Here is a 19,650-nt window from a genome sequence, read left to right as displayed (position 1 = left end):
TACCTGGGCGGTACAAAAAAAAGACGTTAGAATCGTCCTAGAATACACCATGGATGATCCTAGGGTCTTTTTGCTATCACTGAAGTAAAAGTGCTGTGACTAGAAATTGAAACAGCGGAGCGTTTTGGCGCCGGGTTGTTCGTGTTTCTTTCCAACAAGGTAGTACAAATGCTTTCTACAAATGGACGTGCAGTATCTACTAAGTCATTTTCTAGCTTACTTTTTTATGCATTTAATCATTGTACTCTAATTTATAATACTCAAATCAACACATCCTAATTCAGATTTAATGGTATTCAAACGCCGAAGTTCCCGTTTTTAGCGCTGTCTTACATGATATGACTGAAGTGTGATATTTTTGATCCTCCTACATCAAAGCCCGACACGCTTGGGGAAATGAAACCTCGTAAACCCTAAAAGCAGTCGTGCTTTGTGTAAGGTTGGCTCTAGAATCTTTGAGGTATCACAGTCGAGGTGTCAGGGGTTTGACGTCCCAAAAAAACTCGGCCTATGAGAGACGTCATAGTAGAGACAAGAATCAAACATGCATATTTTGGATCAACATTCTGGCGCCATAACCACTGAGCGACTGTAGCGACGTGACTGCCCTGAAAAGTACAAATGGTTGCTGCGCTTAAATGACCCACACAGCAATACTTAAGTGCCTAATATTTATTAATGTATTTCTCACAGCGCCTTTGTCAAGGCATTACACTGAGGGGGGAGGAATAATACATTTCACTGTTCCTGTTGAAGCTCCAGTTCATTTTTATGGTAAGTGAGATTATGTGACATTTTAAAAATATGCAACTGATAAAAATTACAAATGGCTTTTTACTTACATAAATAGATGTGCAATCTTTATCTTCAACCAGTCACTTCTCATGGTACTTGTGCTTCCCTTATAGGTAATCTCACTACATGCATTGTTGTTGTGAACGAAGCTCATATCTTCCCTGTTCATGTGAATGTACAGTCTATTGCAAACGTTTTCAGTCCGCTGCGCCATTCGAAGCAACGGCGCAGAGGGCTGTAGACTTTTGTTACAGACAGTACATATTTTTTATTAACCAAAACATCGTCTTGCAAGCATTTATTCCATAAAATAAAATTCGCCATTATTCAACTCCCCTTCAGTTACTTATGATCCCCAATGACGGTTGCATGTTGCCATGGTACTGCACCTTCCATGACAAAGTGGTGCGTCAGCTTGTTACGCACTTGTTTTGCATGCCTGGGAACAATTTGCACTGAAGATATATTTCATAATCTCCATACACCAACTCCAGTGCTGCATGTCACACAGTGGCAAAATACTGCAAGCCTCTGATTTGTCAAATAAACTTGGTCCTCTAAAAGAGGGTTCTCCGGAACCCTCTAGTTTCCTGGGCTATCTTTTTCCCTTCAGGTTTTCTGTACATACAAAAACAAAACAAATTGCATGGGGTTTAGTAAGTTGAACAGCTATGTTTGCCAATGCCGGACGCCTACAGTAGCACACTGACGAACGTGCTCCTGTTTTGGTGACGCCCATAACGCGTATAGTGCAAGGCTCGGGACAACTGCCTATACTGTAACAAACCTCGTACCGTGTTGCGTTGCAGCCTGTGAGTCTTTGTGCCTTGAAGGCCAAGCTGGAATCATCATCCCTCCAGCTTCCAGGAGAGAGGCGCCCCTCCCAATCTTCAGTATCGGCAGAGCCTGGCGGGCAGTACATTGAGGAGGATTCTGCGGACTCTTTAAGGAGATAGTTGCGCAGCACTATGCATGCATCAACATATCTATTGATGTTAATGGTTTTTGCCTTAAAGGGTCGCCGCAGAATCCTCCACCTCTGCGCCAGGATGCCAAACGCATTCACTATTATGCGTCGTACCCAGCTTAGCCGATAATTGAAGATGAGGCTCTCATAGTTTGCCTGCCGCGCAATTTCATGCAGGGCTGAAGACAAGAACATGAGAGATTAAGTACAGAGAACATTTTCATACACTTCTAGGTCATAAGCAGTGCACCGTAAGACCAAACGGTTTACTTCGTTGCATAGAAAGCATAACCTTAGGGCCTTCAGTGAAGCTGAAAAGTGTCAAGTGTGAAGAATACTGCGGCTCGTGCTACTATATATAGAAAAGTTACACTACACGTGTTTTGTTCTTTTCCTGTACTCCTGCTACGGCACACCTGGAGCAGCATTTTTGGAATGCGATTTCGGTACGCTTGTTAACAGCGTAGTCACTGGCTTACAGAAATGAACACAAGCTTTTGTGTGCGCGCGAAACCAAGCACGCGTGTTATCGCGTACTGCCTGCGCATGCTCACTGCCCGGCTATCTTTTATCGGGTAGCCCGTGCTGGCTTTAAAAGACTGCTCGCACGGGCCAACCGCGCTCAGTATGTAACCTGTTGGCTTCCTGCCAAGTAGCAGGAATAAACGTTCTTTCGATGCTACGTCTACGCCGCCCAGTTCTTGGTTGCCAGACATGACATATTGGCGACGAGGATGGGATGACCGCCGTACGGAATTCGCAGTGTAAAGAACCTGGCCTCTGTGTAAAAAAGCTTCCCGCCACGAAGATTTCCCTGCTGTGAAATTCCTGAAACTGGCATCACGGCAGCCGAAACTTCCAAGTGAGTCATGGGTCACATCGGCTACATTGAACCTTTCGAAGAGACCACGAGCGACTGGCGCTCGTGCGAGGAAAGGTTGAAGGCCTATCTTTCGGTCAACGATGTTCCAGTAGCAAAGAAGGTTCCTGCTTTCCTAAGTCTCATCGGCGCGAAGACCTACGCACTGCTCAAGTCGCTGACGGCACCGGACGCACCGTCGTTACGAGAGTTTGACAGTCTTCTGAAACTCCTGAGCGATCACCTGGCGCCGCAGTCGTCCGTGATCGCAGAGCGTGCGAAATTTTACAAGCGGTCACAGCGAAGCGGTGAGTCCATTGCCGAATTTGTCGCGGAACTTCGAAGGCTGGTGCAGAGTTGCGAATTTGGAAGTTTCTTGGATGAAGCGCTCCGGGACTGTTTCGTTTGCGGCCTGCTCCGCGAGGACATTCAGCGTGTGTTGTTCACGGATGACAAAAAGCTAACCTTCCAGAAGGCCGTAGATAGAGCTCCTGCCATGGAAACTGCAATGAAAAGCGCGGCGTTCATGCATAACAGCGTATCCCCGGCGTACGAAGTGAATAAGGTTCGAGGCAAAAAGCAGTCTGTGACGTCGCCAAGCTGTTTCCGTTGTGGGTCACCCAATCACTCTAGTGAAGCGTGCCCTCATATCGGCGATACATGTTATAATTGTAACCGGAAAGGGCATATTCAACGCGCCTGCACGAAAGGAAAAAAAGCTAGGGAGGCAAAGCCTCGGAAACGTGTGAAGATGCTCACGTCCGTCCGAAACGAGTCGTCTGTCCCACTTCAGTCATTCAACGCAGACCCGTTTACTGTACCCGTGAACGTTGACGGTGTCCTACTGACGATGGAGCTTGACACCGGCGCAGCCGTATCCGTCATATCATGGCGCGAATTCCAGAGGCTGTTTCCACGTGAGCTACTGCGCACGTATACTGGGGCCATAGTAACACCGAAGGGTATGGCGAAAGTCGTCGTGCACCACAGCGGCCAGAGCGTGGAGCTTCCCCTGTACGTCGTGCACACTACAGGACCGGCACTCCTCGGCAGAGAATGGTTGCAAGATATTCGTCAATAAAAAAGTAGACCGCTACCCGCTACCTCGGATAGATGACCTTCTAGCAGCGCTTGCAGGAGGAGAGGAATTTTCGAAGATCGACCTGAGTAGGGCCTACCAGCAGGTAGTTGTGGCGGAAAGCTCCCGGAAACTACTGACGATAAACACACATAAGGGCTTGTATGGACCTCCTTCACCCCGAGACGTCACGAAGATGCGGTGGCGCTGATGTTAGCAGCGACTTTCGCATGGTAGGCAAAACAGGTTCCGCTTGCCCGTGCCTACCGCAGCTGCCGCAGTTACCGGCGGCTGCTTCAAGCCTGTGCACTGCAGAAGCAGCATGTATTGACCAGCTGCGTCACTGCTGGATCCGCGTAATAGCATAAAAAATATTAAATTAGCCTCGATAGGTTTCTCGCGCATAAATGCCGCATTCGGAAACTGGCTAACAGGCATTGGGCCACGGTAGTAAAGCGCTAAGTCTGGGAGTCGATGGGCACTGCCACTCAATGCACTTAATAACATGCAAGTTACTGCGTTCATTCACCTGAACTTCAGGATAGTAGGCTGATAATTGCTCAAGGAAAAAAAAAGACATATGTAGCTGCACACGTACTCATCACCTTGAGCCGGAGTGCACGGGGCGCCGACTGGTTCACTCGCCCCCAAGGAACGCGTTTTTTTTTTGTTAATAGCACACCATGTTTAAATGGCGCGTTTTGTGACATTTAATATTTACTTGAAACTGTTTCTTGATATGACGACGTAATTATTTCATTCGAGTAGAAAGAAGTCTGGTAAGTTGTGTCAATCTTGCGCGGTCGCGTTGGTGTGCTTAGAATAGCGTACCTTAAGTGTGTTAAACGCCATATGCTTTTTCATTGCATCATGCTTGTGTCATGTTTCATGAGGTAGTACATGATCGCGAAGCTTGTTTGGAAAGAAGCAGCCGCAGGCGTGCTACTAACAGACACGTGGCGAGATTGAGAGGGGACGCGGTAATGAAAAGTGTTTTCGTTATTCATGCATGCGATATGTAACTAAACTTGGTGCAAATATGAAATTCCTACGCTAGTTTTAGTAATTCCTTTTATTTATAGCTATACCTGGTGCAGTTCTGGGTAATTATAATTAACACCGTCGTCAAGTCCCCCCAAGGTCTCAAATAATTGAGTAGATAGTGCGCAGTTTTTTTATGCCAGCATGTACATAAAGCCCTGTTCTGTACGATGACGCGATTAGTTCTTTATCTATACGATCAGTACTGATGCATGCATAGTTACATGAAAACGTTTCTTACAAGAAATAAATAACACAGTACTGCACGTGTAGGGAAAAAAAATCGAGAGATTTATTACGCTCGTCAACATCTCAGGAATAGTTTGCGATTAATGGAATCATTTGATTTTCATGCGAATTACGAAGGTGAGTGATCCAGTCGCTGAAAATGTGAGAGGTCACGAAACGAACCTTAAAGTTTATTCCCTCGTTTATGGCATCTTCGCTTTCGCTTTGGTCAAAGAAATGCGGCACTGAAATCAAAGAAATTACCTCACAATTTTTGACGACCACACTTCTAAAAAGCGTAATTTATAAATTTGTACTCAATATTTTGCTATAATTTTTCGTCACGAAACTAGACTTCAGGGCTAGGAAAGAAAATAATTCTAGAAATCAAAAATTTTCATCAAATCGACCAGCTTAACAAGAGGACAAGTCGGCCTGGCTGGTGCGTGGTCATGCGGCTAATGACAGCGCTAAGCGAGACAGGAGATCGGGGACACGACGCTGTCCCCACTTTTCGCGCAGCGCGACACGTACGTATGTCAGCAGACGATGAGCGCATGTCTGCTCCGACGAAACAACGCCAGCACTTCCCCTCACTACTGTCCCGAAGTAAAATCATTCCGGCTAGTGCAGAGTGTCAAAACTTGTTTTATTCAATGCCTAGCGCATAAATAAACGGCAGGAACGCTTTCTACATGTTTACTACTAACCATATATACAATACACAGTGGCAAACTATTTCTCTTTAAAGGCCGCACGTGGACAACGCGAGCTCGTGTACTTCGACAAATTACTAAGTTGGAAGCATCGACTATTGCTATGATTCGCAGAAACTGGAAACGCGCCTAAAAGCCTTGAAAACCCGCGCACAACACCTATCTGCGACGCCACTCCCCGACCTTTTGCCTACCACGAGCTCGCTAGCGACTGCAGCGCCACCTCGTTTGTTTACAAACATGCAGGAGGTCCATACTATGAACCGTCTGGCTTTCGGCATTTCGTCCGCCCCAAGCATATTTCAAAGAATTATGGACAACATGCTGAAAGGGTTGGAAGGAGTCAGTTGCTACCTTGACGACATCCTGGTCACAGGCAAGACCAAGCAAGAGCATTTCCATAACGTGGAGGCCGTCTTGTCAAGATTGCAGGAACGCGGTGTGCGCATCCGGCGCGATAAGTGCTCGTTCTTTCAACGAGAGCTCCGTTATCTGGGCCACGTCATCAACGCCGAGGGTGTTTGCGCATCGCCTGAAAAGGTATTGGCACTGCTAAATGCGCCTGCTCCAAAAGACAAGCAGCAACTGCAGTCATTCCTTGGGATGGTCAATTATTACGGCAAGTTTGTTCAGCGTCTCTCGACTTTGGCACAGACGTTGTACAGGCTGCTAAAGCAAACAAAGGAGTGGACGTGGGATGCGTCATGCCAGCTTGCTTTCACGGAGATAAAAGCAGCTATGGCTTCCCCTTCAGTTCTTGCCCACTATGATCCGAAGCGACCGCTTCAACTTGCCTGCGACGCATCTCAGTACGGCATAGGCGCAGTTCTTCCGCAGAAAATGACAAATGGATCAGTTCGACCGGTTGCCTACGCATCCCGCACATTGTCAAGTGCCGAAAAGAACTACAGTCAGATCGATAAAGAAGCCCTTGCCCTCGTATTCGGCGTAAAAAAGTTTCACTTCTACGTCTACGGAAGGTTCTTCACGCTTGTGACTGACCATAAACCACTGCAAAGAATTTTCGGCCCGAAAACAGACATTCCCGCGATGGCAGCTGCCCGCATGCAGCGTTGGGCGCTGACGCTGTCAGCCTACAACTATGCTCTTGAATTCAAGAAATCTACTGATAATGCGGAAGCAGATTGTCTATCGCGCTTGCCGCTCGACAGCAGCGAAAAGCAATCGGCAGAAGAAAGCGAAACTTTTTATTCGCTTCGTTTTGAAAGGCTGCCTGTCACAGGCCGAGACATCGCTCGTGAAACGAGGAGTGATCCTTTACTAAGCAAGGTACTGAACTTCACAAGTGCTCGCTGGCCGTCGCATGTCGCTGAAAAGGAGTTGAAACTTTTCTTCGACAAGCGTTTGGAGCTCACAGTTCATCAAGGGTGTTTAATGTATGGCATGAGAGTAGTCGTGCCTCCAAAACACCGAGCCTTCTTGCTTGAGGAACTTCATCAGGGTCATCCCGGCATCGTAAGATGCAAAGAACTCGCGAGGAGCTACGTCTGGTGGCCTGGTATCGACGCGGACCTAGAGCAACACGTGAAGAAATGTGCAGAGTGTCAGCAGCAACGGAACGAACCAGCACCGGCTCCGCTTCATCCATGGTCATGGCCGACTTCGCCGTGGCAAAGAGTTCACTTGGACTTTGCTGGACCCATGAAAGACAAAATGTTCCTTGTTGCTGTGGACGCACACTCAAAATGGCCGAAAGTTTATGTCATGCAGAAGACTACGGCGTACCACACAATTCAGTGTCCCCAAGACCTGTTCTCTCGTTTTGGCGTACCCGAGACCATAGTGACCGACAACGGACCACAGTTCGTTTCCGAAGAATTCAAGAGCTTCGTCAAAGGCTTCGGTGGTCGTCATATCGTGAGTGCAGCGTACCATCCAAGCACGAATGGCCTTGCGGAGAGATTTGTACAGACAACGAAATCTGCGTTGCAGACAGGACGACCCCAAGACTCCTTGCACGCAACCTTACAGACGTTCCTGATGACGTACCGCAACACGCCGCATGAGACTACAAGAGAAACTCCAGCAAACCTTTTCATAGGTAGACGACTGCGCACGAGACTCGACGCAGTCAAGCCTTCTGTAGGGGGAAGAGTGGCTCAGCAACAGCTCTCCGATGTGTTGCGACGCAAGGCACGTGAGCGACTTTTCAACATCAACGATGAGGTCCTCGTGAGGATTAACAGAGGTCCTCTGAAATCGGTCCCTGTCACTATCATTCAGCAGTCTGGCCCCGTTTCATTCAAGGTTCGAGTTAGGACGAATCGTGGGGTGCTCATTTGGCGTCGTCATCAAGACCAGCTACTGCTCAGCATCGACAGCTCAAAGCAGAGCATCATGGAAGATTTTATTCCAGATTCCAGGGATCCTGAGAGCGACACCGAGCCACTTCCAGCTGCGGCCCCTGCGACAACGAACGACCCTCCAGGGGAGCGACGCTATCCACAGAGGTACCGGCGACCTCCTTATCGATATCAGCCATAGCATTAGTTGCATTAATGTAGCAAAAGGACTTTGCGCTCATTAAGAGGAAGGAGATGTGTGCGCGCGAAACCAAGCACGCGTGTTATCGCGTACTGCCTGCGCGTGCTTACTGCCCGGCTATCTCTTATCGGGTAGCCCGTGCTGGCTTTAAAAGACCGCTTGCACGGGCCCACCGCGCTCAGTATGTAACCTGTTGGCTTCCTGCCAAGTAGCAGGAATAAACGTTCTTTCGATGCTACGTCTACGCCGCCCAGTTCTTTGATGCCAGACATGACACAAACCACCTAGTTAGTTGGAAAGGTGGGGTTGCAAAGGCTGTGCTAATGAATTTGTGGCATCCAACACAAAACTGTAAGCATGCTTTAAACTGACCTATATTACAGCCTTCTTGAAATTGTAACATATGACAAAGACTGATGAAATCAGGCATGCAGCATTTTGAGAGGAAAAAAATATGGAGAATTTGGATTATGACCGATGCACACTTCACTGCTTGATCATGCAAGTGATATAGCTCTTTTCGTTTTAAATAAAGTGAAACTTCATATGTGGACCACTACCTCGTCTTAGATAAGGCCTCATCATATACTCTTTCAGCGGGAAGGCCTCGTCTCCGACAAAGAAGTATGGCAGTGGCCACTCGCTGCCTATAGGCCATGCAGTGAGAAAGCCCCATTCGCCCCAAGCTATCTTTTTCTGAACTGTTGAGGAGGCGAAAATTCCACCATCGGAATCACTGCCAGAATGCCCCATTTCAACATAGAGAAACCTGTATGAAAAATAGTCTGAAACTCAGTGCAGATATACTAGCAATGATTGTGTGCTTTTGACAACTGCTGTTTTGCATTGGACCTGTAAGTTACGTTTTAAAGGTCACACCATGATGCAGTTGCTGGGAGTGTGCAGTGCTCAATAATTTTATGCACGGATTGAAACCCAAAGTGCTTAAACGAAATGGTGCCCTATGCATGGCATCGAGATTGATCGTGTGTTTTGTTCACCGCTGTCTGAGAGTCATAAATCATTCAAGTCTTTGGTGGGTCTTATTATTAAGGTGTCGTTGAACTTAACCTTCAATATGACTGGCTCGCCACGAGTTAGCATTTTTTTAATTTTGATGCCGAGCCTAGTGTTCTTGATGTTGGCACTGCAGCTTCCGCTTCCTACCCATTTCCATGCATCTGTCGTTCTGTGTATTTTTTATGCTGAAGTTCATGATGTACGGGAGCAGTTTCTGCGATATTGCAAGGGTTTTACTCTGTGGCTGTGCTCGTTGTCCATGGCAACGTTATGAACCATCGGATGACGGTGAAATGTTGTGCGTCGGTATGAGAGCTGGTTGTGTGAAACTTTTCTCTGTGCTTATCGGCGTATGCAAACGCTACGGGAGGTATATGGCTGCATTTATTGGCTGAGCGCAGTGCAACCCGACACGAACCGTTCCTCCATGTGAGATAAATGTATAATGTTTCAATATAGTTAATGCCTTTTCACAACACACTTCACCAAATGTTCGCTCGAGTTCGTCCTTGTCATTGCTTTAGACTACTTGTCCGATCATCTTGGCGTTCAGTTATATCACACACAGCATAGCCACTTTCATCCCCCTGCAAAATGGCTAACCAAAAGCGAGGGGCGTTGGCTCCTTCTCTTAATACCAACATGGTGCCGTGCCCGGCAGTGCTGCAATATTCTAATCCGTTTTTAACGAGCCGCGCCAGTATTGTGGATGCGCGTTCTCGGACATGTACCACATGGTGTGAGCATGCCCCTATAACCCTGCTTACCATCCTTTCCCATCACCTTGTCGAGAGAGCTGGGAGGCTGCTCTGCTCGGTTGTTCTACGTTAGAGAGTCAAAGAGCTCTCGTCGCTCAGGCCCGAGCTGCCGCGGAAGCCACAAGGGTCCCCGACTAGGGACCTGTCCTAGAATTTGTAAGGGGCTGGCCCTTAAGGCCAGTCCCCGCTCGCTCCTGTAAATGGCCTTAATTAAATGTTTTCCACGACCAACACTGCGACTTCGGATGGCGGGACACCGCTCACTGTCCGAACCGTCCAGAGACGAGGGCAGACACTAAATACATTCCGTACTCACGTAAACTTACCATTACCTCTCCTCGTTTTGTTTACCTTACCCCTTGTTCCTATTGGCTTTACTAGGGCTCGGCAGCTCTATAGCGGGTCTTGGCGGAGCAAGCGATCTCTTTGTTGATGTTGTTGTTGTTAGCCTATCAAAAGATGGCACATACCCACACTGGGGGATCGGCCAAGAATCGGGTGGCTATTCACCTGAACGCAGTTAACAAAAAGGAAAAGCACGTGGGAGCATAACACCGGTGAATTTTTCGTCATGAACAGAAAAGGGATGAGTGTTTTGATTTTAAAATTTTAAGAATAATAATAAAGAGAGCGATTAAATATTAATGATTTAGTCAAAATGTAATAATTGATAGAAAAGAAAAGGTTGAAACACTTAGCAAGGCAGTCCGTGAGATTCTATCAGGAAATTTTGAACAGCGGTGCAAACAGATCTGTGGCTGAACCCAAATGTGGTGGCGCCAAATGATAGCAAGAGCGGGCTCTTTACGGGGCCTACTGGCCTTGAATTAAGTTTTTTTTCCTCCTCTTTGTTCTCTGCCTTTGCCTGCAGGCAGCCAAAGATTTGAGGCTTTTATCCATTAAGCTGGGATAATATCAAAGAAATTCGAGAGAACATTTGCAAACCCAAGAACGGATCTGCGAGTAGCTTTGCTCTTGCGGCATACCGGACTCAAAGAAATCAGAACCTTACCAACCGCAAATGAGGCGCCGATAGTTCTTGATATATATACTTACCTGATTTCGGCAAGGTTTTTAATGGCTGAGTTTCATTGCAGCTAATCTATGGTCCTTGCGAGTCTCTCGGACTCACAGTTTTGTGGAGTGCCGCAAAAAAAAAATGCTTTTCAGGTGCATTTTTTCTATTTTGTAACTAAAAAAACGACATACCTCGCCTAAAGATTTCTCTGCTTCTTCGCATAGGAACAATGTGTTTGACAGTCTTGGCGAGAGAGGAAAAAGAAGGAAAACTTTTATTGACCAACAGAAGGGTAGCCCGCTGTCTACCCACCTGGATGATGGGCGACAGGACTTAACACTCGGTGGCAGCTTCGGTCTGTCGCACGAGTTGTAGCTGAGTCGCCGGGTCGAAGATCAGCAGTTAGGCCTCCCATTGGTCTTTCGTCTTTATCCCTCGTTCCTCCCGAGGGGCATGAGGACACTTACATAGCATGTGTTCCAAGGTGGCCTAAGTTCGCAGTTTACACATCTTTATAGACTTTATGGAGGACTACAGTGGCTGTGCAGTCGTTATAGATATCTTCCTGTATTTTCACATCAGTATATCATGATCACACAAAGCCTGCATGAATGCTGAGGTTTCCACAGAGTTAAATGCTTTACCGCGTCCAATGAAGGCTTTAATGGGGTTGGTTGTGCCCGAGAATACTGAACATGGGCCTCTATTAGCGACTACATTAGCAATTGTGTTATTGGTAGCGGAGAGTAAGCTTGGCAGTCAAATCTTTCGAATCATTGACGTCTCCTTTGTTATGAATTAATATGATGTTAGCGTTTTTCCAAGCTTCTAATACGCTCGAGGTTATAAGGCATTGTGTATAGAGGGTGACTAGATTTTCCAGCAGAGTGTCCCCACCGTTCTACCTTCCTTAATCAGATTTGCTCTTACCTGATCCTCAGCTGCTGCTTTTCCCCCTTAGCAATGCTCCTAAGGCTTTCTTTAATTCCTGTTCTATTAATGGCGGGATGTCTCATTGCACTTCTCTGCTGCCTCTCTCATTAACACCCTGATTACAGTGGCTACTCTGAATATTTCTGCAGAGCACATCGGCTACTTTAACTACCTTATCCATATTGGTAACCACATTGCACTCTGTGTTTTTTGACGCAAACATCGTATCTTTAGTTTTGCGTAGTTGTCTCTTCACCTCTTTCAGACTACCTCCATTCTTTAGGGCATGTTCCATTCTTTCTATATTAAACTTCCTTATGTCGGTCACCTTGCGCCTCTTGGTTAGGTTTTATAGTTGTGCCAGTTCTATTCGGTCGGTCAGATAGTTAGGAGAATATCATTAATTACGCGAACATTAAGGTGTGCGTCCTCAGTTGAAGCCGATTATTTTTTCTGCACCGAGATCCTGAATTCATATACTTTCTCTCTTTCCACTGACTCGTTCATGGGCTTCGCCCTTCCTAGCTTTTTACGTTCCCTCTTCAAGTCTTGGCTAATTCAAGACCTTACAATCATGTGGTCGCTGCAATGCACCTTTCCGACCTCCGCATTTTCACACCAATGACGTCTATTTGATTTTTTTATCTGATCACTCGGGCTCTTCCACGTACATTTCCTGTTCTCTTGTTTGCCGAAGAAGGTATTTATGGTCTGTAAATTATTTATTTCTGCGAACTGTAATAATAATTTCCCCTTGCTATTCCTAGACTCTACGCCAGAGTCGCCCACAGCCAGATGTTTCTTGCCCACCTTGGCATTAAAGTGGCCGACCAGTATACAGTGTACTGTGATTTTACTTTGTTCATTACCGATTCCACGTCTTCATGGCAGTTTCCGACAACATGGTCATAATGGCTGGATGTAGGCGCGTAGGCATGTACTTCTTTTTAAGCCTGATTACGATAACTGCCACCGTCTCGTTAATACTGTAGAATTCCTATACGCCGCCAACTATATATCCCGATTGGTGAAGAATCCCACTCCTTGTTTTCGTCTGTCCGCTGATCCATGATAGCCGAGTACATTCCTGCCCCTTAGTACTGTATACACCTCGTCTAGCCTCCTAACCTCACTACTAGCCCCAAGGCCTTCCATTTAATACCAGCTAGTTCCTCGAACAGCACTGCTAGGGTTGCCTCGCTGGGTAAGGTTTTAGCGTTAAACGTTGCCGGGTTCGGTTTCCAATTGCAGCCTGTCCGGAGTCAGAAATATTTAACACCCTCCGCTGCGTCACGTGTCTGACCACCGCATAGTGACGTCAGTTGCTGAGCAGCCGCTGAGGACTGAGGGTTAATCGTCTTGTTCATAGAAGGTTGCGGCCAAGACCTACACCAGGGTGGCCAAATCCTGCTCTGGTGAGGGAGTGCGTCGTCGGTTCTGGTCAAATAAGGGCGCACCCCCGAACTTGTTATACGCGAATTTTTTTAACCCGGTGAAGGATTGCAGGGGCAGCAGGATTCGAACCGCGGCCCTCCACTCCATCGGTACGCCATCGCTGCACATTCCAGTAAGACTTAGCAGTCCGCAGCTGTTGATTGGCATACTTTTTTATTATTAGCATGCGCGCATATCTTTCAGTACACATCTTGATGCTCGGGATAAGGACGATCATACTGAGTGACCTGCGTCAAATTGAATTTCATCTGAATAATTTTTTCGACCTCTATTGCAGTCCCCAAATTTAAAAAATATCCCGACTGCACGCTGCCACGGCGCTATTTTAGCGCCCTCAAGCGCACTTTGAAGGAAGCGCGAGTGCTCTTGTTCGCATCGAACGAACAAATAGGACGTCGCTAATTATGACTGGTTCGAGGTTAGTTGTGTCCAAAAGTTTATGAAGGGCAGTTCGGGCACCAGCGAATATCTTTGACGTGTAAATGAACGCGATTCGGACGCTGCAGCCTCCCAGGATTCTTTCTGACCCTTAACTCTCCTCGTCATTCCCCGTTCCTGAATAAAACTCTCAACTATTTCACTTCTAGGCATTCATTCAGAGCTTTATCACTGTTATCATGCTAGGCCGTCCTTTCAGAAACTCTCAGTAACTACCGCGTCCCCTACTCGGCTATTGAATACTGGATCTTTGATGTGCGCCGCATCGTTACCAAGACTCCCTAAGCGAGCCGGGACCCGTATCTACTCATTAGTTCTAAGTTAAATTTTTGACCCAATTTGTTCATTGCTGCCCGAGAAATTCCGGCCCTCGAATAATTACGTATGTCGAATTTAGAGTCCTTTTGTTTAGTATCACCTTTGGTGTCCATGACCGCAAAGGCGATAGCCGCATCAGAACGCTGCAGTCGACCGCTTAATAAAACACTGGCGTATGCGGTAACGGTAGGACACCCTGCGAGGTGAGCGTGGTTTTTGCATGGAATTGTACGCTATATTGGCAGCCGGGATAAATGCTTTGAGACGCCGCTGATGTGTCTTCCTTCTACTACATGCTTATCGCGTCCGCACGCTTTGACGCTCCTCGGCCAAGGGTTTTTTAAGGTAGGGACCCTGGCTAGTTGGTGACTCCTCTTGGACGTAAACATGCGCGCAGGAACACACGGACGAGTTAAGTTCATGGATACCAGCGCTAAGCACGACAATCGCGGGGCAGTAGGGCGCACTCACACGGTGTTCTTAAATTTTTGCGCTCTGAACTTAAATATCTATGAAAACTATATCCCCATTTATGGGATTTTTTTTTTCATTTCATTTATTGAACCAAGAGGGGAGTGGTTACAAAACAAAAATTACATATATAGATACAATGCATATTACAGAACAAGTATTATCATTCTCCTGTTATACAATGTTAGCTAGTGCAGAACGAAAATTCTGGTTATCAATTATGTCGACGATATCTGCGGGAAGGCGGTTCCATTCACGTGATGTACGAGGCAAGAAAGACTGAAATGTTATGACACTGCTCAACACGACCTACAATATTTTTATTAGAGAATTTGTGCCAAAAAATAGTAACCAAAAAACAAATTAATTCTTGCTAATTTTCCAGCTTGACGTTTCGTAAAAAATATTGTGTCCCGTTCTGCCATGCTGTGAGCATTGCTGCGCTAAATCGACGCGCATATAAAACCCGACGCATTTTTCTAAGCGTTGGCGAAAATCTAATGAAATACTCTGTAGTTCAAGGAACACCCCAAACCTCTTCTTTTCTTTGTTTGTTTCTTTGCGGTCGAAAGACCCATTTCTTGAAATGGTAGTGTAAATTCCCTCTTTGTGATGGAAGATGTAATACGACGAATCCCTCACAAGTTAACAGGACTTATCTTATAAATGATAGAAAATAATCATGCACCACTCTCTCGCTCTCTTTACTTCGGAGGTGAGCTAAATATTTACGTAAACTACAGCACAAGTGACCTATCATGAATCGCTAGAGTTGCCAACAAAAGCAGTACTTTGCTACGAAAACGGCGCCAGGAACAGGAGGGTGGGGGGTGGGGGCGGGGGTGGTCAAAGCACAGAGCCTCTACTTTTGAACTATTGTTTGTTAGATATCAAGAAGGTGCCAACAGGAAATTGTTTCAGGTAGTAAAAGTAAAAACACCTCCACAGATACAACGATTGAGATAAGCAGCATTATTTGATGCCATGACACACTCAAAGGACCCCTGGAAAGCGAACCGCGTATTTTGCGGAGTCATTAGAGTTCCATATTCTTTTTCTCATCGTACACTGGAAAAAATAACACAACTTCAACGTCAATCAAAAATTACTCCATAAAACAAGTGAACCACTTGTTATTTTTATTTATAAGACATGACAAATGACATTATAGAGTAAGTTGCATACTGCTTTGCACAACGCCATCTTTCTATATTGTACTTGCTAAATTATTCAAACGGCCTCAATTCATTGTTTCACTCTGAGACGTCACTCTGTAAACTTCGCATCCATGCATTTATAGATTCTATTTTCTACAAGACGACGACATTTCAATGTGTACCTGTATTTTCACTGGGTTTCATCATTTCTCATGATCCTCAGTCTATGCTTCATAACATACCTACATGGGCATTTCAAGAAGATAGAACGCTATCACTTTGAATTGTCTGTAAACAATCAAAAAAGCGTTGTGCATCATTGTTTGCGAATGATCACCTGAAATCCCCGCTTCCATGGGAAAATGGCAGACAGCGTTAATTTTGCATTGAAACACTCCACCGACAAACGAGTGCTGCAAAGGAAGGTGAATTGTTTAGTTTGCTTCTTGAATCGCAGATCGAAAAAGTTTGATCGCAAAAGAGCTTTTGTTCCTATTACGCCACTTCAGTTTACAGTGGAAGGAAAAAGTGAGCTCCTTTGTTCCAGTGCACCAGTTCATTCACGGGTGGCAGCAGCGCAGCTTTCATGGGTATCAAAAATAACGTGAACGTTCTCACATCTAAAAGGATGCCTCATTCATTGTCGCTCACGCAGAGTCTCGCGTTTGTACTGTTGTTCTGCAGTTGGTTAGCTCATAGACATACAACGATGTGCATTCAAGATGTATGGGATGGAAGTGTCGCAGAAACCACTGAAATTCACGCACTGTGCCTGAACAAGTTTGCCATTCAAAAGGCTCTGCTAGCAGTCTTCGAGGAGCCGCACTAAGTTGGTTTTGGTGCATGAACCGGAGCCGCTACGCCGCAGTGCTTGAGGAAACATGCCTGCGTTACGTCCACGTTATGGCGGCTCTAGGAAGTCCTGCCCTCAGCCAGTCCTGTCTGAAAGCGGGAAAACTGCACCTGCGTAAGTTCCCTTTCGTGACTTGGGTTCTTCGCAACAATTCGGTGGCGGAAGGCTGCTTGCAAGGGTGGACATCACGGAATGCACCAAACTGCACAATACGCCAGAGCAAACTATTCGATCGTTCGATCTCTTCAAGTGATGGCTCTGCTTTTTTGCCGTCAGAAAGATTGTACTTGTCTCGAAGTGTTTCTATCGGCTGCATTTTAATGACGTCAAGTATAGCAGTTTACCACTCCCCTTCTCGAGAGAAAAGCACACTAACACATGCACTTCAATCTCTAACGACCACCGTTAAAATATCGCCCGTCCTAAAAGAGACGCTAAATCTGGCACTTCGCACTGGACAAATGGACGTTGTTTCAGACCCACAAGGGCTTCATGCACAGCTCTGTCCAGTTTTCAGAGTCACCATCATCATGTTTGGGCGCTCAGACTACACGTCCAGAAGAGGTGGCTGAGTCACTTGGAGTTCCTCGTGAGCGTGCTATATTGGACCTCCCTGATGGTTCTCTCCATGGATATCTCAGCAGGATTCTTCGGGCTGCTAAACTAGCGCCTCGGGAATAATCCTGCTGATGGTTTGGGGGACGTGGCGCAAAGGCTCATAGCAGCTACCCTACCCTTTTCTTCTCCTGTGCATGCCGCCTACGAGGGGAGCTCGACTGGGTGGATTGTCTTGTCTTCTTGGATGTTGTCGTGCTTCTCGTTGGCAGCCTACATGCAGAGCTTTCTTACAGCTAGCCTGATCTCCCCGCCTACGTGGGAGACCGATGACAGTGCGGAGAAGCTAATACCCAAGCTCAAGAAGGGGTCTCTGCAATCCTGTGCTGCAAGCGGCGGCTTTTTCAAGGGCACCTTGAATAGACCTTCCAGGAACGGGAATGACGTCCTCAATGGCATTGTGTCGGCTGCAGCCTGGCATGCTAAAGACAAGACTCAAACCAGGGCCAGTTTTGAGGAGTGCTTGGCTCGCACCAGCCGAGTAACGCACGTGTTCTTTTCTCCCAAGCTGAGTGACAAAACGTTCTCCCTGTTTTCATCAAGCATTGCGCGAAGCAGAAAGCCACTGTTCATCTTAACCGCAGGATACCCAGTGAGAAATGATTACCCCTGGAGGCGAGAGCTCATTTCCTTGCTGCACAGAATTTTCGAAACTGGTTGGGACATTCGTCGTTGCGAAGCTCACACCTGGGACTTCACTGATACCGGAAAGCATGACGACGAACCTCATAATATTCGAAGCTTTCTTGTTGTGTACTACGCGGGCTGCTTGGTGACGGGGGTAGTAGTAGTAGTAAAGACTTTTATTCGACCATAATTTATAGGCCGAGCATGTCGACCGCCTGGGCGACCAGAAGCCGCTGTTCTTCTTCCCCTTCAGCGCCAAGCCCGTCGAGCCAGGTGGTGATGGATAGAAAGGGTGGAGGGAAGGAACCCGACTGCTGAGCAGCCGGGCAATAGAAGAGGCAATGTTCTGTTCCTGAAAGGGGGATTAAATGCACTTCTTGAATTACATTAGCGTCCATTCAGGCTCTTTGCTTGAAGCCAGGACCAAAAATCAGGAAACGAACTGAACAATTGCTCGAAAATAATGGTGCAAGCTCATAGGGCGTGTTCTCTTCTATCGCCTTTTCTTACACCTTAGCATACGTCAGAGCCTTTTGTTGCCCTCGTCCTCAGGGCAGTGAAGTTTGGTTCCACGCAGTAGATAGTCCAGTATGTTGGGAGGCGTTTCAAAAACACTTAATCTTGTTTACTTCTTTCTTTGCGATAAACCTAATATATCAATAGACGTAAGCCATAGGACATAACTCTGGACCTAAGGAGCATGGGATAGAAACCTCGAGACCAAAGTCACTCGCTCTGTCTTGTTTATAGAAAGCTGCAGCGAACACAAAAAGAAGGAAGCCCGCAGATACATGCGATTCGGAACACACTTGATAAATTTAGAATTTCCGCAGATTGTAATTCTTCAAGCAAAAGTTATCTCATCGGGATTTATTAAACTTAAATATTTACGTAGTGGATTTAGTCAACACGTGGCCCTTTTTGCTTGCTGTGTGGCGTGACGTGGCGTGACGTCAAGCCTCATCCAAGCACCAAAATTGGGAAATATATAAATTTCTGCAGGGTTTCTGCAGGACCATTAGGTTTCCTAGCGCATTCTATTGTGTTTTTTTTAATTAGGAATGCGGACAGAAGCAAAATTTGCAGGTGCCGATTTACGTATAAATATAAGAAAGCTGGGGATGCAGCTTCATGCTGCTGAAGGCCACAAATGCAGTTCAACTGGCTTCCTCACTTTTCCACGTTCCGGACTGCCGGAAACGTACTGAAGGTTAAAAAAAGCGCATTTATATCTGATGCCCTCCCTGAAAACCTCACTAACACAGATTTTTCTCCATATGTAATTTTTATACAAGCTTCCATATTTATTTTTAAACATTTCATGCACAATTTATGAATTACTTCTTTATTTTTCAACAAACTTTCTGCCATTTCACACACCCTCTTTGTTCTCTTTTGCGCAGATATTACTTGCCTAACCACTAAATTCCTCTTCTCCTGTAGAATTTTTATCCATTAAGAATAGAAGTTTATCGACCTAGAAGGTGCTGAAAATCCCTTATGGCGTAACAATGCACTACGGATTCTCTTGTATCTCGCCCTTGCAGACGTTCGCCCAGAAATACCTGATTGTGATTCGTCCTTTACTTTGACGAGATCCTGAAGACTCTAAATTGCCAGGAAACTGAGCGTGCCCATCGTCAAGGCTGTCTCTCAACTAGACAGAAATGCCAAATATTAGTCACATTCTTGCCACTCGAGGCTATAACTTGATAACATTTTTCCTAACTGGCACGGTTCATCCGAGTCCACAACCACTTCTGAAGGCTCCAAAAACCCTGAGGAGTGCTGTCAGCCC

At 46.3% G+C, this 19,650-nt stretch overlaps 1 protein-coding gene across 1 annotated transcript in view; it reads left to right on the top strand.

Moving 5' to 3' along the window:
• Window positions 1-2,413: 2,413 nt before the first annotated feature.
• LOC144102440 (uncharacterized) overlaps window positions 2,414-19,650 on the top strand; it is a 44,184-nt gene continuing 26,947 nt past the window's right edge. Inside the window, exon 1 of the mRNA XM_077635710.1 lies at window positions 2,414-2,929. Coding sequence (XP_077491836.1) covers window positions 2,632-2,929 — 298 coding nt within the window. The 5' untranslated portion in view covers window positions 2,414-2,631. The remainder of the gene's footprint in view (window positions 2,930-19,650) is intronic.

The sequence above is a fragment of the Amblyomma americanum genome, chromosome 8 (assembly GCF_052857255.1).
Source record: "Amblyomma americanum isolate KBUSLIRL-KWMA chromosome 8, ASM5285725v1, whole genome shotgun sequence".
NCBI lineage: Eukaryota > Metazoa > Arthropoda > Arachnida > Ixodida > Ixodidae > Amblyomma > Amblyomma americanum.
Note: the sequence above shows the minus strand (reverse complement) of the source record. Positions and strands in the feature narration are given on the sequence as shown.